The following is an 18,040-nucleotide window of genomic DNA, read 5'->3' on the forward strand; positions in this document are numbered from 1 at the left end:
TCCAAAGGGGTCAGGACCCACAAGTTGAGAACGGCTGTCCTACAATTTCCCATGAAAACTAAGCAACCTGAGTGGATACACAATATTTAGGGACTAAAATTCTGTGGGCCTGAGTCCAGTCATGGCACAGGCGTGGCTGAACTTCAACTCCCTTGGCCACCCATCGTGAGTGACCCAGCCTTGGCTCAGCATTTTGGTGCAATCATAGGAGTTTCTGTGTTTGAACACGAATCAAGTAAAATTCTTGTCACTTGGACCAGCCTTGGCTCTCGCTCAGCATTCACAGAGACATATTGTTGATAATGATTGACAAGTATTTAAGAAAGAATGTCTACCATTCATCTTGCCAAGCTGTCACTTGTAGGTCAGGGCACCCCAGCAGATGACAACACTCTGACACAGTAACTTGGTGCCAACAAGGTGGGCGTCTGTTAAGAAAGTGATCTTCTCGTCATGGTGTCCATGGGAGGTTTTAAGACCAGAACCATCCTCACCTTCTACAGAGGGTCACCAAGCAAGCTGGTGGTACCTCTGGGGCAGACTTTTGGGGCCCCAGCTCAGTCACTCATCTGGGCTTGCCAGGCCCAGGGCTGATGTCTCAATGGCTTCTGCTCTGTGACCAGCCTGTACATTGAGCTCACAGCCAGGAAAGAGTGGGGGACATCTCACCTCTTGAGAGGAACAGCCCTGGGTCTTGTTGAATTTGCTCTGGTTGCTTCCCATCACTGGCACATCCAGGAGAAAGGACTTTACAGCTTTTGTGCATTAAAATTAACCCCAGATCCACAGGGAAGAACAAGATATTTTGATAGATGCATGACCTGAAGCAGCACCCAGATGCCAAGGGTTCATGGAACTCTCTCCAGACAAAGGCCATCTCTCCACACATCTTTCTGTTTCTAGATCTCTATGACCCTGAATTCCGGCTATCACGTGCTCTGAATGTTTGACACCGATAAGCTGTTCTACATCTTTTTCTCTTTCGCTGTTGATGCCTTTGCTTTTATGTTTTGATACATGTTTTCACTCTACAGCCTAAACTATACAGAAACTCACCTCAAACTCACAGCATTCCTCCTGCCTCGGTTTCCCAAGTGCTGGAATTATAGTCATGTGCCACAATACAAGACTCCAGCTCATTATATTCATGTTAGCATTGAATATATTTCTATTCCATTTACATTTTTTAAAAGCAGGATCTGACTTGGTAGCTGTCTTAGTCAGGGTTTCAATTCCTGCACAAACATCATGACCAAGAAGCAGTTGGGGAGGAAAGGGTTTATTCAGCTTACACTTCCATACTGCTGTTCATCACTGAAGAAGTGATGAACACTGGAACTCAAGCAGATCAGGGAGCAGGAGCTGATACAGGGACCATGGAGAGATGTTCTTTACTGGTTTGCTTCCTCTGGCTTGCTCAGCCTGCTCTCTTATAGAACCCAAGACCACCAGCCCAGAGATGGCACCACCCACAAGGGGACCTCCCCCCTTGATCACTAACTGAGAAAATATCTTACAGCTGGATCTCGTGGAGGCATTTCCCCAACTGAAGCTCCTTTCTCTGTGATAACTCCAGCCTGTGTCAAGTTGACACAAAACTAGCCAGTACTGTAGCCTTGGCTCTCCTGGAACTCACTGTGTAGACCAGGCTGGCCACAGACTCACAGAGATTCTCCTGCCTACCTCCCATCTTGCTGAGATAAAGGCGTGTCTGACCACACCCAGCTTCTATCTGATTACTTTTACCTGCCGTTTTTTAAAATTGGACTTCCTGTTCGCCACATCAAGAAGCGTTTTCTTTTTATCCAATCTGACAATTCCTGCATTTTAATGTGGTAGCTCTAATAGGCAACTTAAGTGAGTTCAGAAACACCTAGACAGCTGCTAAAACCTTCCTTCCTTTGTTTTGTTCCGTTTTGTTTTGTTTTCCTTTCTGGGTGCATTCAGGGGGGTATTTCTGAGAGACAATGGCATCTGAGTCAATGGATCAAGAAAGAATGATTTTCCACCACTGTGGGTAGTCACCATCCCTCGGCTGGAGGTCTGGATAGAACGCTATCTTGGTCAGGGTTACCATTACCATGAAGAAACACCATGGCCAAAAGCATCTTGGGGAGGAAAGGGTTTATTTGGCTTGAACTTCCAGATCATAGTCCACCACTGAAGGAAGCCAGGACAGGAACTCAAGAAGGGCAGAAACCCGGAGGCAAGAGCTGATAATTCGAAAGCCTTAGAGGAGTGCTGCTTACTGGTTTGCTCCCGGTGGCTTGCTCAGCCTGCTTTCTTATAGAACCCAGGACCACCAACCCAGGGATGACTCCACCCACCATGGGCTGGGCCCTCCTCCATCAATCACAAATTAAGAAAATGCCCTACAGCCCAATCTTATGGAGACATTTTCTCAACTGAGGCTCCCTCCTCTCCAATGACTATAGCTTGTCCCAAATTGACATAAACTAGCCAGCATACACACACACACACAAACACACACACACACACACACACACACACACAGACTCAAAGGGAAGTAGGGATCATTCCCTTCCCCCTCCCTCTCTCATTCTACTGCCTTTGGACATATGAACTGCAGGCTTCCCTAGTTTTGCCCCCAAGTTGAACAATCCCATTGACTGCCCGGCCCTCTGCTTTCAGACCAGAGGCTTATCAGCATCCAGTGAGCCATCTCCCCAAGCCTGTGTTCTGTGGACTCCATCTCTCAGAACACTGACAAACACCAGGCATTCCCATTTCACATCATTGGCAGAATGGTTGTTCCTGAAGAATAGCTATTTTAGGGCCCAGAGAGATGGTTCCGGAGTTCAGAACATTTGCTGCTCTTGCAAAAGACCCAGGTTTAGTTCTCAGCACTCACATAATGGCTCACAACCTTCTATAACTCCAGCACTAGGGGATCTGACAACCTCTGTGGATACCAGGTATGCAAATGGTGCATGTACACACACACACACAGGAAAACACTCATACACAATTTTTTTAATAATTATTTTAACATGGCATGTTGGCACACACCTTTAATTCTAGCATTTGGGAGGCAGAAGCAGACAGAACTGAGTTCAAGGCCAGCCTAGTCTATAGAGAGGGTTCTAGGACAACTAGGTCTACATAGAGAAACCTTGCCTTGAAATAATTATCTTAGCGTGTTTGTTTACTATTCTACCATCTGTGACAATCCTCTCTGCTCATCCTATGGTTTGAGTATGAAACAGCCTCCATGAATTCCTGCATTTGAAAACTATTTCCCCATGGGCTGGAGAGATGGCTCAGAGGTTAAGAGCACAGACTGCTCTTCCAGAGGTCCTGAGTTCAATTCCCAGCAAGCACATGGTGGCTTAGAACCATCTGTAATGGGATCCGATGCTCTCTTCTGGTGTGTCTACCCTCTTCTGAATGTCTGCCCTCTTCTGGTGTGTCTGAAGACAGCTACAGTATATTCATATACATAAAATAAATAAATCCTTAAAAAAAAAAAAAAGGAAGGAAGGAAGGAAGGAAGGAAGGAAGAAAGAAAGAAAGAAAGAAAGAAAGAAAAAGAAAGAAAGAAAGAAAGAAAGAAAGAAAGAAAGAAAACTACTTCCCACAGCATGCAGTTGTGTGATCTTTAGGGCCTAGAACCTAGCCAGGCAGACATAAACCAATAGGGGCACTAACTTGAGGATTATATTTCTACCTGTTTCCTGTTCTACTACCTCTTTCCTGGTGCTGCAGAACTGTGGTAAGTGACCTCTACCTACCCCATGCCCACAAACTTCCCTAGCACGCCTTTCCCACCACAGAGGACTGGACCTTTTGGGTTGCCTCTGCTAGGTGTTCAGTCACAGTAAACACAATTACTGAACGATTTCTTCCCGTATTGCAATGATACTCCTGCTTCTTTGCATGCCCTGCATTTTTTGCAAGGACATTTTGCCTTGTGGGTGGCTGGGTTTTGTTACATTCCTTTAAGCTTTATTGGGCTTTGCTCTGAGATGCAGGTAAGACATGTGAGCTTAACTGAAATCTTCTGAGGCACGGCTTCAAGCCTGGCTCCTGCAAATCTGACATACGATCCCTGTTGTTAGCCCTATGGGACTCCCTTCATGGTCCCCTGCCCAAAGCTCTGCATTGTAGGGAACCCTCCCACCCAGGATGGCTGCTTTGTTTACCAACGAACGCCATTTCGTTCATGAAGATCTGAGGGACAACCATCCAGGGTAATTTTTGGAAATCAAATTGTAATCTCTGAAAAGGTTATAGCCACAGTGACTGGGGATGAGACCTGCTTCCGAAAGAGCTTGTTTCATGTATCCTGGTAAACAGTTCAGATCCTTCCCACCGGGCCCTTCCCCATAGGGTTGCTTGAGTTGACATAGCTTTGGCTTCCCCCCAGAGTGGGTTCTAAGAGAGGGCAAAGTGGAAGGAAGCCAGAATACTTTTTATGGCCTAGTTGCTTGCTAAGGTCACACCTGCTACCTTCCCTGCCACCACATTCTGTTCCTGAGAACCACATGAATAAGTAAATCCAGCCACACGTAGGGGAAGTAGGATCAGACTCCTCACATTGAAAGCAGAATCTTCACCAAGCCAGAGTGTTCCAGGCCTGGGTCACCTCTGGAGACTGTTACAGCCAGAAGCCCCCCTTTGCAGCTTCAATCAATCATGTGCAGACTGAGGCTCGGACAGAGCAAAGGAGGCCCTCTACCAACCTCTCTCAGGCTGCATTCTCTCTGCATGCTGCCCTGCCAACTCTAACGCCCTCAACGCCCAACTCCCCTTTTCTTGGGAAGCTCTGGAGCACTATTTAGGGCACATCTCCCAAACGGAGCTGGCACACTTAATTTATTAAAAGTTGGATGTATGTTTTGTGGCACATGTGTGTGAGTTCCTAAGGAGGCCTGAGGAGGTCATTAGATCCATTGGATTCTGAACCACCCAACATGGGTGCTGGGAATCAAACTCTAACCTCTGGCACAGCAGCACGCTATCTGCTGAAGTCTCGTTTGCTTCCCCGCTCCCTCATCATGGCCTCCACTAACTGCTGTTTCAAACATCTGCCCCCTTCTCTGGCTATTCATGGCAGCGATCTAAGTTTTTCCCTGTTGCTCCATCTGTACCATAAGTGGCCATCCCTGGTAGCTGCAGTGACCTCTGGAATGAAGCAGTAGAGGGAGAGCCAGCCAAATGGTGCCTTCTTTGCTCCCTGGTCCACTTCTAAGCCAGCAGCCCATTTCACCAGAAGGTATCTGCATTGCTGCTTAGAAATTACCCTTTGGGATATACCTTAGAGCAGAATGTATACATGCATTGCTGCTTAGAAATGACCCTTTGGGATATACCTTAGAGCAGAATGTATACATGTAGTTCTGCAGGTTTTTCCCTGCAGCTCTCCCTTCCGCCTGTGTGAGCACTGCCTCCCTGCCTGTTAACTAGCTCGAATGAAATGTGTACCAGCCAATCAGAACAAGTGTTAGCCACAGCAGGGCACAAGTCTGCAAGGTTGCTGAGCAGGTTTAAAGAAGCTGTCATCAGGGCTGCTATCCCCTCTCTTGGGGACTTCGAGCAATGCTTAAAACTGGCATTAATTCACCTAAGGTTTAATGGCTGTCAAGGTTGTATCAAATATATACTAGGCCAATCTACTCTATTAACATTTTTCTGTTGGGTTAAGACAGGGAGGGTCTCGTACGAGGTAGGCTAGCCTCCAGCTTGCCGTGTAGCAAAGGCACAGGCCACTATGGTGAGCTTTTACAATGTTGGAGAGCAAACCCGTGGCTGTATGCACGTGAAGGCAGTAGTCTACCAACCCAGCTACTTCCCCAGTCACTCTGGAGCAGAGGCTGGAGAGATGGCTCAGCAAGTTAAGAGCTGCCCTTCCCAGCACCACCCAGCACATCTTAGGAACTCATCTGGCCTCTGTGGACATAGGCGGGGGTGGTGGTGGGGGAACTACTTGGAATTATTTTTAGCCACAATGGAGAGAAGTGTCTGCTGCTAACTAGACATTTATGCCTCCTCCAAATTCATACATTGACACACTCCCCCACCGTACCAGGAGGCAGGGCCTTCAGGAAGTGAATAGGCTTAGTGAAACTCAAGGGTGGATTAGAGCTCTTATGAGACCAGAGGAAGCCAGCCCTCACCAGAACTGTACCACGCTGGCTCCCTCATCTTGGACCTCCATCCTCTGGAGAAATGAATTCCTGATGCTGGTTTTCTTTCTTACGGCCTGGAAGGACTTCACAGCTTGTTAAGCAGACAGGAAAAGCTCATTTTGATTGATTGATTGATTGATTGATTGATTGATTGATTCTAGGTGGTTCTGATCTGCAAAGCCAACCTCTGCAGAAGGTATTGCTGAGGTCACTTAGTCCTTCCTCAGAGCTGGTCAGCAAGCCTTGGGTGTCGGTCAGTGAGCCACCCAGCAGTGATAACGCATCCGAGTCACCCCAAAATCCTCATCCTGCTACTGGGAGGTGCTTCAGTGGCTCGACCTTTACACCGCTTAAGATAAAAATCTTCAAAGCCCAGGGACAGAATCATTAATTATCTCTTAAGAAGCAACAAGGAAACTAAAAAGAAGAGGCTTGCCAACAAGTGATAAGAATTTCAAAGTTGGCGGTATAAGTCGCAGCTGCCAGCTTGCTGCCCGGACACCTGTCATGGTTGACCTAGATCCTGGGGTTGGTAGGGAGATGGGCTTCCGGCTTTTCCCCATCCTGTGGGGTTTGCTGTGTGCTGAGCCCACAGGAGAGGCTCAACAGACTTAATCAACAAGCCAGGAGGTGACTGCATAAGGTTGGTTGAGCAGAGGAAAGGGTGAGAAGACTTCAGACCACTTCCTGGATTTAAACACACTCCTTTGTACATAGAAAGGTGACATGAAATTTAACATAAGACACAGTATTATTGTCATATAAAAATAAAGTTCCATGTATCTAAAAGAAGAGTCAAAAATGCTAGGCAAACCTTATCCTCTTCCGGAGCAGCCCGGGAACACTGTCTCAGCCTTCTGGCCCTTGTCTCCACCCGCCACCCTTCACCTGAGCAGCTCCCTGGAAACACGGTAAGATAGAGGAAATCTGTTGATTGTAATTTTACTTGGGAATAAAACTCTACAGAGTTAAAAGGGCAACTTTGTCAAGTTTCAGGAAGGGGGTAGACCCACAGGGAACCTACCCAGATGACCCTGAGTGACTGCGGAGCTGAAAGAAGGTGGGTAAGAGTTCTGGTGGAGCACTGGAGGCTGGGCTTCAGTGAAGTCCTTCAGGATGAAGCAGAAGATCTAAATGTCACCGCCACTCTCCTACTCTTGTGCAAGGGCATCTGTCTCCACTACTGTCCTATTGCTGTGACAAGACACCATGATAGAGGCAAAAGGAAGCTTGCTTACAGTTTCAGAGTGTTCGTCCGTGGTTATCATGGCGGGGAGCATAGAGGCAGACAGGCAGGTATGGTGCTGGAGCAGTGACTGAGAACTTACATCTGATCCACAAGTTCAAGGCAGAGACACAGAGACAGACTTGGCCTGGCCTTGGCTTTTGAAATCTCAAAGCCCACTCCTAGTGACACACCTCGTCCAACAAAGCCGCATCTCCTAATCCTTCCACAATAGTTTATCAGGTGGGAACCAGACATTGAGATATATAAGCCTCCAGGGGCCATTCTCCTAGTGATATTGAAGCATTGCTTGGAGAGGCTCACAAGGTTGGACTTGGCTCCTTTATGCACACACACACACACACACACACACACACACACACACACAGGGGGGAGGGAGCCATTCTGGTTGTTGTCTTGGAAACATTTCAATATGAAACTCAAGTTTTGTAGAAGCACAGCGATGACTTGTCTTTTGTATTTGGTGACTTCTTTGATTGAGGATATATATTCCTTTAAAAGTTATGCTTCGCCAGAGTATATTTTGCCACAAAACACAGATCCTGTTTTCTATTGCTAAAGCAGAATACTTGGTAAAGTAAAGGAATTCATAGGGTCACCGTTTTGGAAATTTGGAAGCAAGATCTATTCAGTATCCAGTGAGGGCCTCCTTGACTGTAACAACATGGCAAAGGATCAGAAAGAAATATGGCATGCAAACATGGGGTAGCCTTGCTTTATGGAAATCCAGCTCCATTAGTAATAACTCTCCCAAGTCAGCCACCATCAATCTCTTCCTGGGGTGGTGCCTCCAGTGACCTAAGGACCTCTAACTAGGCCCTGCAGGGTACCCTTTGGCTTCTGAACTATGCAAGGGTGGAGGAGAGAGAGAAAGAGAGAGAGAGAGAGAGGATGAACATGAAGATGGAGATGGAGATGGAGATGGAGATGGAGATGGAGATGGAGATGGAGATGGAGATGGAGAAAAAAGTCCAAAGGAAACCAACTAACAGGGCATGAACGTGAGATATCTAAAGGGCTATTGAGCACCTAGGGAGATGGCTCTGTGAATTAAAGTGCCTCATATTCAAGCAAGAGGACCCGAGTTCAAATCCCCAGCACTCATGTAAAAAGTTGAGCATGTCTGCACCAACATCTATACCCCCAACTAGTACTAATGGAGATTAGGGTCAGAGGGGCTCTCTTCGGCTTCCTAGCTGCCAGTTTAGCTGCAGATTCAGAGGGAATAAGGTAAAGACTGGTAGACCAAGGCACCCAGCATCCCCCTCTGGCTTCTATTACACACATAGGCACCTACACCATTGCATGCAAGTTCGTATGTACCAACACACACACACACACACACACACACACACACATCAACACACAAAGTTAAAGTAAATCAACAGAGCCATTGAAGCCTCGTTACCCTCCACCCTTCCTGGCCTTATGTACCTTAGTTGCATGAAGAAAGTCTCTTCTGCTTGAGGATAGGCTGTGACGACCCCATTTGTCTTCCATCAGTTTCACAGGAAGGTCCCTGCTTGTGAACTCTTTAGTACCCCAGTGGACTGTCCCTTTGTGGATTGTTCACCGTTCTGTAGGTATCAGTCTACTAGGCCAACCCTCTGTGGAAGTGATTAGGGTAGGCATGACTGGCTCCCCGAGTCTCCCTCTTCCTGTTCTTTCCTTCCCATCCTCCCTCCCCCAGTCCCCCTCCCACTTATTGTCTCCCCTTCTCCAGCTTTCTTTCATGATCATTCTCTGCTAAAGCTCCAGGCTCATTGGTGGGTGTCAGGATTGTGACGTCATCACTGAGGGGGGGTGACATCACCATCTGATGGAGCTTAGAAGGGAGAGGTGGATGAGGACTCAAGCAAATGCTTAGAAACCAGTTTTGGTTTCAGCACAGAGCCTGGGCAATGCTGGAGGCAGGTGAATAGGTACCTGTCCTTCTTGCAATCACAGAATCCATAATTCAGGAAGTGCCACCCAACAAACAGAAGCTGTCAAGGGAAGAAAGGACTACTTCCACTTTCCTTCACAGAGCATGGACAATTAGTGTTGTTTACCAAGACTCTTATTGAGATTCTTCTAATAGATGTTGTGTATAAAAAAATTGATTCTAGGAAATTGTAGCTACCTGTGAGGTCTCAGAAATGGCTAAAGCAGGGCCTGGGGAGATAACTCAATCAGTGACTAGATTGCCTTGCAAGCATGAAAGATGGAGTTCAAGACCCAGTATTCACCTTTTTAGAAAAATATAGGGCATGATAGTATGAGTTTGTAATCTCAGAATGGGGAGGCTGAGACAGGAGAAGCTTAGAGCTCACTGGCCCAGTAAGTCTAGCCCAATTGGTAAGTTCCAAATCAACAAAAGAGTCTGTCTCAAAGGAGGTAGACAGCATTCCTGAAGATGACATCTGAGGTTGTCAACACACACACACACACACACACACAAAGAAAAATAAAACAGAAAGGGGAGCCATGTGTAATCACAGGAAATACAAGCGCTACATTACTCACTGCCTAGCTCACTACAAACAAAAGCTTTTAAATAGCTGTGAAGGTGGAAAGTTATTAAAGGGAAATGAATCTTCTAGGTAGTAACAGTGCCACCACACTAGTGTCAGGACTCTGACAGGGTGTCACACTAGCTCCCGAGGCTTTCTCAGCGTCAAGGTGCACCATGGCTCCTTCCTTTCTGTCACTATCTGGAGACCTAGGATCCAAGTTCATGATCAGCTTTCAGGTAGAAAGTGCTCGACCACAGATGTGAAGGTGAATCCTGGAAACCGAGGGTAGAGCCTGACTATGCACAGAGTCTGACTGTGTACAGAGTCATGACTGCCATCTCACGTGGCTTCTGGTTGGTGCTCCTGAACCATGAAAAGAAAGCTGCATAGGGAAGACTTGGTTTTCTTCTGTTGCTCCCTGGCACTTTGCGTGGCACTACAGGCATGCACCACTGTTTAGAGTCAGGCAGAAGGGTGTAGAAACCACTGGGGAAATCTCTGTACTATTCGTTGGCTTGTCTGTATGGGATAGCCCCTCTTAGTAAGTTATGTGCAAATCTAGCACCTTGAGCTGTCCTCCAAGAGAACGAGATTGTACCTAAAACCTCCTTGAAGAATTCCTACTGAGTATCAGCCTCTTCTACAGTAACTGCAGTGTGATGACCCTTCTATACCAAAATTTGGGGGGAATTCAAATGAAGATATAATTCTTCCCCTCTACTCTTGCAACCTCTCCACACAAAAAGCAGGACAGCTGACTCTCCTGCACTACTCCTCTCTCTCTCTCTTCTCTCTCTCTCTCTCTCTCTCTCTCTCTCTCTCTCTCTCTCTCTCTCTCTCTCTCCTTGTCTTCCGCAGTGAACTGCTGTGTGTTTTGCCAATGGAGTCTGTAGAAGAGCCAGCTTTTGAAGGCTGCTATGACCCCCTTGCTGGGCCTCGGTGGTCTTTAGTGGCTTTCCTCTCCTCTCCTCCCATCCCCATCAAGGATGATCTGGATATGGAGAAGCTCCATATTGGGTGTTTATGAAGAGGGGACCACAGTTTCACCCCATGAGTCATGAGAAACTTGCTTGGAAAGTTCAGAGTTTCACATTTGCCCTTGAGCCAGACCACGTATCCCACCTGTGAGCTGCTCAAGACCCCACAGGGAAAAGTAAAGCCAGATCACTGCACTGAATCTGTCTTGAGGCCCAGCACATTCTGTTTTGTTTTATTTTGTACCCTGTCCCCAAAAGTCAGGTCCAGTGAACAACAACCAACCAACAAACAAAAGAGCTCAGATCTTTCTAGAGCCTAGTGTGTCCTGACAAGTGTGAGCCAGCAGAACAGAACAGGGTTCCAGTTTGTTCTCTGACATTACCAGGTCATATCACCTGAGGATCCCAGGCCTCCCACTAGAAAGCAACAATGAACAGAATCGTCTGGTACCTTCCTCTTCTGACCTACCATCTCAATAAGGACTTCTTAAACTTCAACTCATGACAAGCGTGTTGTGACCCTGAGTGATAGGTATATAGAATAGATATATAAATTAAACAGTTTCTGCTAGTAACTCAGAAATTACCTAATACAGTTCTTTGGGGGGGTGAAAAGATGGTTCAGAGCGAGCACTGGCTGTTCTTGCAAGGCACTTGGGTTCAGTCCCTGGCACCTGCATGGTAGCTTGCAGTTGTCTAAATCCAGTTTCTGAAGATCAGACACATTCTCCTGGCCTCCATGGGCACTGCATGCATATGGTGCACTTATATAAATTTCAGCATTCGTGCACACAAAATTAAAATAAGTACATCTTCAAAATAATAGTTTGACACATATAATTTTACCATTAAAGATGGGAGCAAATTTGCATGCTAATGAGCAGCACGTGCTGGCTTGGCTAATACAATCTAAAGACATGCTACGTTGGTATTTAAATGCTAAGGACTGATGGTAGAAAAATATTGAAAACCTTTGTTTTCTGTAATTAAGCTGTTATGTTTCTAATAACATGATAGAAAAATTTGTTACATACAGTAAAAAAAAAAAAAAAAAAAAAAAAAACTTTGCAATTTCTAAGACAATAGTCATGAACCTGAGCCAAGGTGTCTCAGGTCGAGACAGTTGAACCCACACAGACACATGTGTGCAAAGCACATACATTGCGTGTGCAGATCCAAGGCTGCAGTGATGCCACATGATGCCAGAAACACCTGGGTTCATTACACAGCTGATGTTTTAATTAATTTCTGGGAGTCAAAAGAAGTTTCAGAAACCTTCGTCAAGTTTTTGTGACCGACTCCCACATTCAGATGTCACAGTCAGGATCCACAGCTTAAGCTTTGATGTCCATGCCTGTGCTGGGACCTCACAGGATGNTCACAGTGTCTTTGTACCCTCACCGCACGTATGCATGCCCTCCCCAGAAATGATCAACTTGAAGGGTATCACTTTCTATCCTTAAGCATCTAAAAGGGTGTTAGGATCATATCAGATGGAGGAATTAGCATGAAGTCCTTTAATTTTAGAATAGATAGCACCCCACCCAATACTCNCTCCTATCACCTCTCTGCCTGAGTCACTTACATGAAGAATGGTCTAGCCTAGGAGGGTTTGAGGCTGTCCTTGGAACACCCCCCCACACACACACACACACAACTTTGAATTATCCTCTCATTTTGTGGAGTCCACTGTGTCACTGTGTCAATCAGCTAAGCCACTGCTCCATTCTGCTGCAGTCAAGAGATCCGGGACTACCCAGCTCCATGAGAGCTCGAGGCTCAGAGGAATACAACTCTACATCTTCGCCAAACGTCTGAGCAATCAAAAGCCAGACACCACTACCCTAGTGGTGGTNTTGCCTCCCCTCTGGCTCTGGGTTCAAGCCTCCTTGGGTCATTTTATTCTTAACTCTGTGAATCCCTTCTGCCACAGTGCCTCTGACCATGATGCACCCTTGGAACATCAATTATATCGATCCTGTATTTGTACTTGGTGAAAGCAGACTCTGGGATGAGGAGGATCCCCCTTGTCTCAGACTCAGCATGCTTATATCAAGACACCCTGTTCTGGGGGCAGGTCCCCTCCCCTGAAACAGGGAGGTAGGGGACCAGCTGAGGGTGCACTGCACTCTTGAGAACAGCTGGAAGGTATAGCATTTCCAACTGAGGTCAGTCGCCCTATTTATCTTGAGGTAGAAAACAAACAAACAACACGCCTGCAGTGGGAACCAGAGGCTGGAAACTCACCCACACTGACGCAGCTCTACTCTGCCTAGGAATTCCCAATCAGGACACCCTTCATGACTTCAGCAAGCCATCCCCGAGTCATCTCTGCTGCATGCCCTGAGCCTGCGGATGTGGTGATTTTTCTCTTTAATCGGCTGCTTCTGTCTGTCTGTGGCTTACTGTTTGTTCCTTTCCTTTTGCTCACTTTGGACTTAAAGCGTTCCCTAATTCAAAGCCTAAAGCATGGCTAGGGTGGACCATTCTCTATTCAGAACAGCCTTGGGGAAAGGGTCTTCCCCGTCTCACCTTCAACTGCACTGTAAGTATTACTACCCCTATCCCCAGAGTGTCCTACGTCAGACACACTCGCTGGGCTGCCCAAGTGGACTCCAAACGCAATGTTCTATTTGTACCCATGGCTGCTAGGAATCACTCTCCAATAGGCCGATACAGAAGAAGGATAAAAACTATTGATTTTTTTTTTTTTACACATATCTAAACTGGGCCTGACAATCGGGTCTCAACAAATAATTTCTGAATGAATGACTAACATATCTTGAAGTGTTATACCTGATTACAAATAGGATCATTATAATTACAAATAAAGCCTTGTTTAAATATACACTCATCACACTGAACATAAATGAAGGAGCCCTGCCACGGTATGGAATGTGTCGCCACCCTTGTCAGAGACCTCCCTGATACTTACAACGTGTGAGCCTAGCAGCACAGTTAAGTGCTCAGACAAGTACCCTCAGACAAGTTAAGACCCAACAACAGATCCTAGACCTCTGGGAAGAGACAGAAAGGAGAGTCCAAACCAAGGTGCTCCCTGGGATGAGAAAAGAGATGTTTATGTGGGGAGCTATAAACCGAAGACAGAAAACTGATCTGTTACTATAGTGTGGCCACTGACAAATGAAGCAATGCCTTGGGGCAGCTCTAGAAAACCCAAGAAGCCACTGAATAGAAAATGAAAGCTCTGTACTTTATGGTCATATGAAAGTTAAATACATCATTGTTGTAACGGACTTTGCAGGTGCCTGTTGGTAGTCAACACCCCACACACACAAACTATATTTAAAACAAACAAGGAAAAAAAGCCCAGCAATTGGCTCTGAATATCACCAGATACCTGAGAGGACTCCAAATTCCTGGTAAGGAGAAAACCACAGAGCAGGAAGCACATCAACAGGACAGACCAGCATGTGCTATGTTCCCTTTGCTTCAAAAGATGTGTTTTAGGATTACCATTGCTGTGATGAAACACCATGACCAAAGCAACTTGAGGAGGAAAGGGTTTATTTCACCCTGACAATTCCATCATCAAAAACAGTAAACAGGAACTCAAGCAGGGTAGGAACCAGGAGGCAGGAGCTGATGCAGAAGCCATGGAGGGGTGCTGCTTACTAACTTGCTCCCCAGGGCTTGCTCGACTGTTTTCTATTAGAACCCAGAACCAGGGATGGCCCCCACACACAATGGGCTGGCTCTTCTCTATGAATCACTAAGAAAACACCTTGCAGGCTTGCCTACTTCTAGATCTTTTGAAGGCACTTTCTCAATTGAGGCTCCCTTCTCTCTGATGACTCTAGCCTGTGTTAAGTTGACATAAAACTAGCCAGCATAAGACTCAAGGTTTTAGAACATAAAAACTAAATATTGGGAACAGGAGGGCCATTTTCACCTGTTTGCTGGTTTTATGTCTGTTGCTGTGATAAAATGCCCTGAAAAAAAGCAACCTGGAAGAGAAAATGTTTGGTTTAGCTCACAGTCTCAAGTGAGTGACAGTCCATCACCGTGGGGAAGTCAAGGCAGGAAACCAAAGCAAATAGTCACATCCACAATCAAGGACAGAGAGAATGAAGATGTGCATGCTTAGGACTCAGTTTGCTTCCTCTACTCTTACACAATCCAGGGCCCCTAACCAGGGAATGGTGTCACCCACAGTGGACTGGGGCTTTCCACATCAATTAACACTAGTCATCAAGACAATTCCCTACAGACATGCCCGCAGGCTAACTTGAACCAGACAACCTCTCTCACTGAGACTCTCTCTTCCTGGTGATTCTGGGTCATGTCAAGTTGTCACAGCAACCATCACTACTGAAACAGAGACTTAATCAGATGTGGAAGCACACAGGGGGTTGAGGTAAACACCCCATTATCTGAGGTCCCTAAAAGACCAGGTAAGTCCTCCTGGTTATTGGCATCAGCTCCTGCTACCTCCTCCCATTCTCTATGTGTGTCCAATGCTCCCTTCTCCAGTCCTGGAGCCCAGTGCCATTTCTTACCTCATGCTCAGCCAACTGTTAGGGCTCTTCCACTGTTCCCCAGAAGACTCACCTTGTATTGGAGACCTTGCTCTGAAATAGCTCCTAATATTCCTCTACCCACCTCAGACAAGCTGTTAACTCCCCTCTCCTACTGCAGAGGCTTGTGGTAAACAGCCAGGGCTCATACGGGATTAAGTGATTGCCTGATGTACACAGGAGCTGGTAGGTTATTAAACATCTCTCTTAGTCTTTCATATATTTTAAGTGGCAGAGCAACAGCCACGGGTTGGGATTTCATCCCCTACCTTGGGTGATAAAGATGGTCCGTAATTGTGCCCTTTAAGCAAGATACACAGTTTGGGTCTTCTGCCCAGTGTCCTGCGCTGTTAGGGTGAGTAAGTTCTGCGAATGGTGCCATCTCCAGGGCTAGGGAACTGCTTCGCTCACCTGCCCGGCCTGTGAACCATAACCACTAGCCTGCATGTTGGACCAGAATTGGGCTGGAAACCTGGTAACCATGGCTTCCACCCCAGGTTCTATAGAATAGGGAGTTGGCTACAGGAAGTGACCTCAAGCTACTTCCAACACCATCAGCCTACGCTGCCATCCTCAGACATCAGCCTACACTGCCATCCTCAGACATCAGCCTACGCTGCCATCCTCAGACATCAGCCTACGCTGCCATCCTCAGACATCTGCCTACGCTGCCATCCTCAGACATCAGCCTACACTGCCATCCTCAGAAGGAGTGCTGCTTACCAAAAGACTCCCTGCCCCTTTTCACAGAACACTGATTCCCCATTCTGGGCATGACTGCCACCAACTGCTCACTACTCAGGCTTCCTGGCCGCCCATGGTGCCCATCTCTCTCTATAGCTTAGAAGTAGAACTTCATCCCTTAGAGCGGCTGGAGCTCTGTCTCCTTCAGCTCCCTTCCTCACTCACTCCACTGGGGCCTCAAGATCAGCTCAAGAATGAATCCCTTGCTTGGGCAAGCACTTTACTAGGCCTCTGAGGTCCTCTGGAAGCCTTAGTCCACACCTTTCTCCTGAGTCCCTCCAGCCTGTGAGTTCTTTAAAGGCAGACCCAAAGTAGTGGTGTGTGTTTTATAACCTCAGAACAAGCTGCAGTAGAGTCAGTAGCCTCAGGTACCCATCCCCCCTTGGGCTTTTACAACATTGTGCCTGCCTTAAACCCACTGCCTCCTCTAGATGATTTGAGCGTTTCACAACCATGGGCTATAATGTGCTAGATGATGCTTTTGAAACTAGGCCAGGGCAGTGGAACTGAATGCTAAGAAAAGGACTTGGGAGGTAGCAAGGCCATTTCCAAGACCCCAATTACTGAGCTTGCCTCCAAGATCAGGCCAAATAATCCCTCTAATGCCAGGCTACCCTGGAAAGCTCTCCCCGCCCCAACCCCCAAGAAAGCCTACCTCCTGCTCAGTTCGTTGCTGCTTCTCATCCAAGCAGAGGTAGCCACCCTCCTTGATTTCCCTTCCCAATAAATCTCTTGTGTAAAGTTTGTTGTGCAGTGAGACTTTGTGGTAGTCCTTGGCTTCCGGCTGCCAGGATACCTTTCCATCTGAGCTATAACAACTTACAATGGGCATCAGGCTGCTGAATATGGTGTCTGGGGAGATCTACAAAGACAGGCTCCAGGGGCAAACAGAACAAGGCTGGAGTATAGTCCTAGAGATGAGGGGAAGGGGTGGAACCTACTCCCGTTAGCTACAAGGAGAAAGGAGTCCACAGCAGGACCCAGAGGAAGCTGTGAAGAGCTCAGGTGGTGCTACCAAGGCTCTTAATGAGACACTTGTGACCACAGACAGGGGTACCTGTCAAGGGCAACCAAAGGCATGAGTATTAATGTGGACCTTCTCCCACTATGCTAGCAGNCCTTCAAATCTAAAGTTTAGAGGATGGTTTTTAATTGGGGAGATGACAAAATCCCATCTGGGTCTAGAGGGGGGTGAGCTAGAAGGAAAAATCAGAAGCCAGGCAAAGTGGTTAGCTGGCGGGGCAGAGCTGGCGGGGTAGAGTTTATGAAACACAGGGAGTGCTCAGGAAGCATCCACTGAATGGCACAGTTCCTGCTTTGAAGACTGGGCTTGCCTACAGTGGGAAGCTGCCTTGTGACAAGAAGGAAGGTTTCATCTTGACCTCTGAAATCACAAGAACACCTTATAGCTGCTGTACTCACGTTAATGTTTGAAGGCCACANGCTTCGGATCCACCCGGGGTCTCGCATCATTGGAATCTGAAAGACAAAAAGAGAAGTGAGTTAGAAATTCACAATAAGCAGACCATGACCTGGTTATATGGCAAAGTCTTTCTGTTTTCACACCCAGTAGAAAATCATGGAGTTGGGGACATGGCTCAGCCAGCAAAGTGCTTGCCCTACGAACACCAGTACCTGAGTTTGATCCCCAGAACCCACATAATAGAACTGAGCATGGGGGCCTGAGCTTGTAACCCTAGCACTAGGGAGGCAGAGAGTGGCTGGCCAGCTGGTGTAGCCAAAGCATCTGCAACCCAGGCCAGTGAGAGACTCACAAACCCCAGAGAGGGTGTGGGGGTGATGGCTCAGTGGATAAGAACACCTGCTGCACACAATGAGGGCCTGAGTTCGAATCCCCAGCACTCACTTATAAAATATGGTGGATGTGGCT

The 18,040-nt window shown here is 47.0% G+C and overlaps 1 protein-coding gene across 3 annotated transcripts in view; it reads right to left on the bottom strand.

Annotated features, from left to right (window-relative positions):
• The window catches only part of Lpin1 (lipin 1), a 103,522-nt gene that overhangs the window by 63,528 nt on the left and 21,954 nt on the right, over nucleotides 1-18,040 (bottom strand). For all 3 annotated transcript variants that reach the window (XM_021201458.2, XM_021201460.2, XM_029540495.1), the window contains exon 2: nucleotides 17,572-17,628. In XM_021201458.2, the coding sequence (XP_021057117.2) occupies nucleotides 17,572-17,628 (57 nt within the window). The remainder of the gene's footprint in view (nucleotides 1-17,571; nucleotides 17,629-18,040) is intronic.

This window comes from Mus pahari, chromosome 7 (assembly GCF_900095145.1).
Source record: "Mus pahari chromosome 7, PAHARI_EIJ_v1.1, whole genome shotgun sequence".
NCBI lineage: Eukaryota > Metazoa > Chordata > Mammalia > Rodentia > Muridae > Mus > Mus pahari.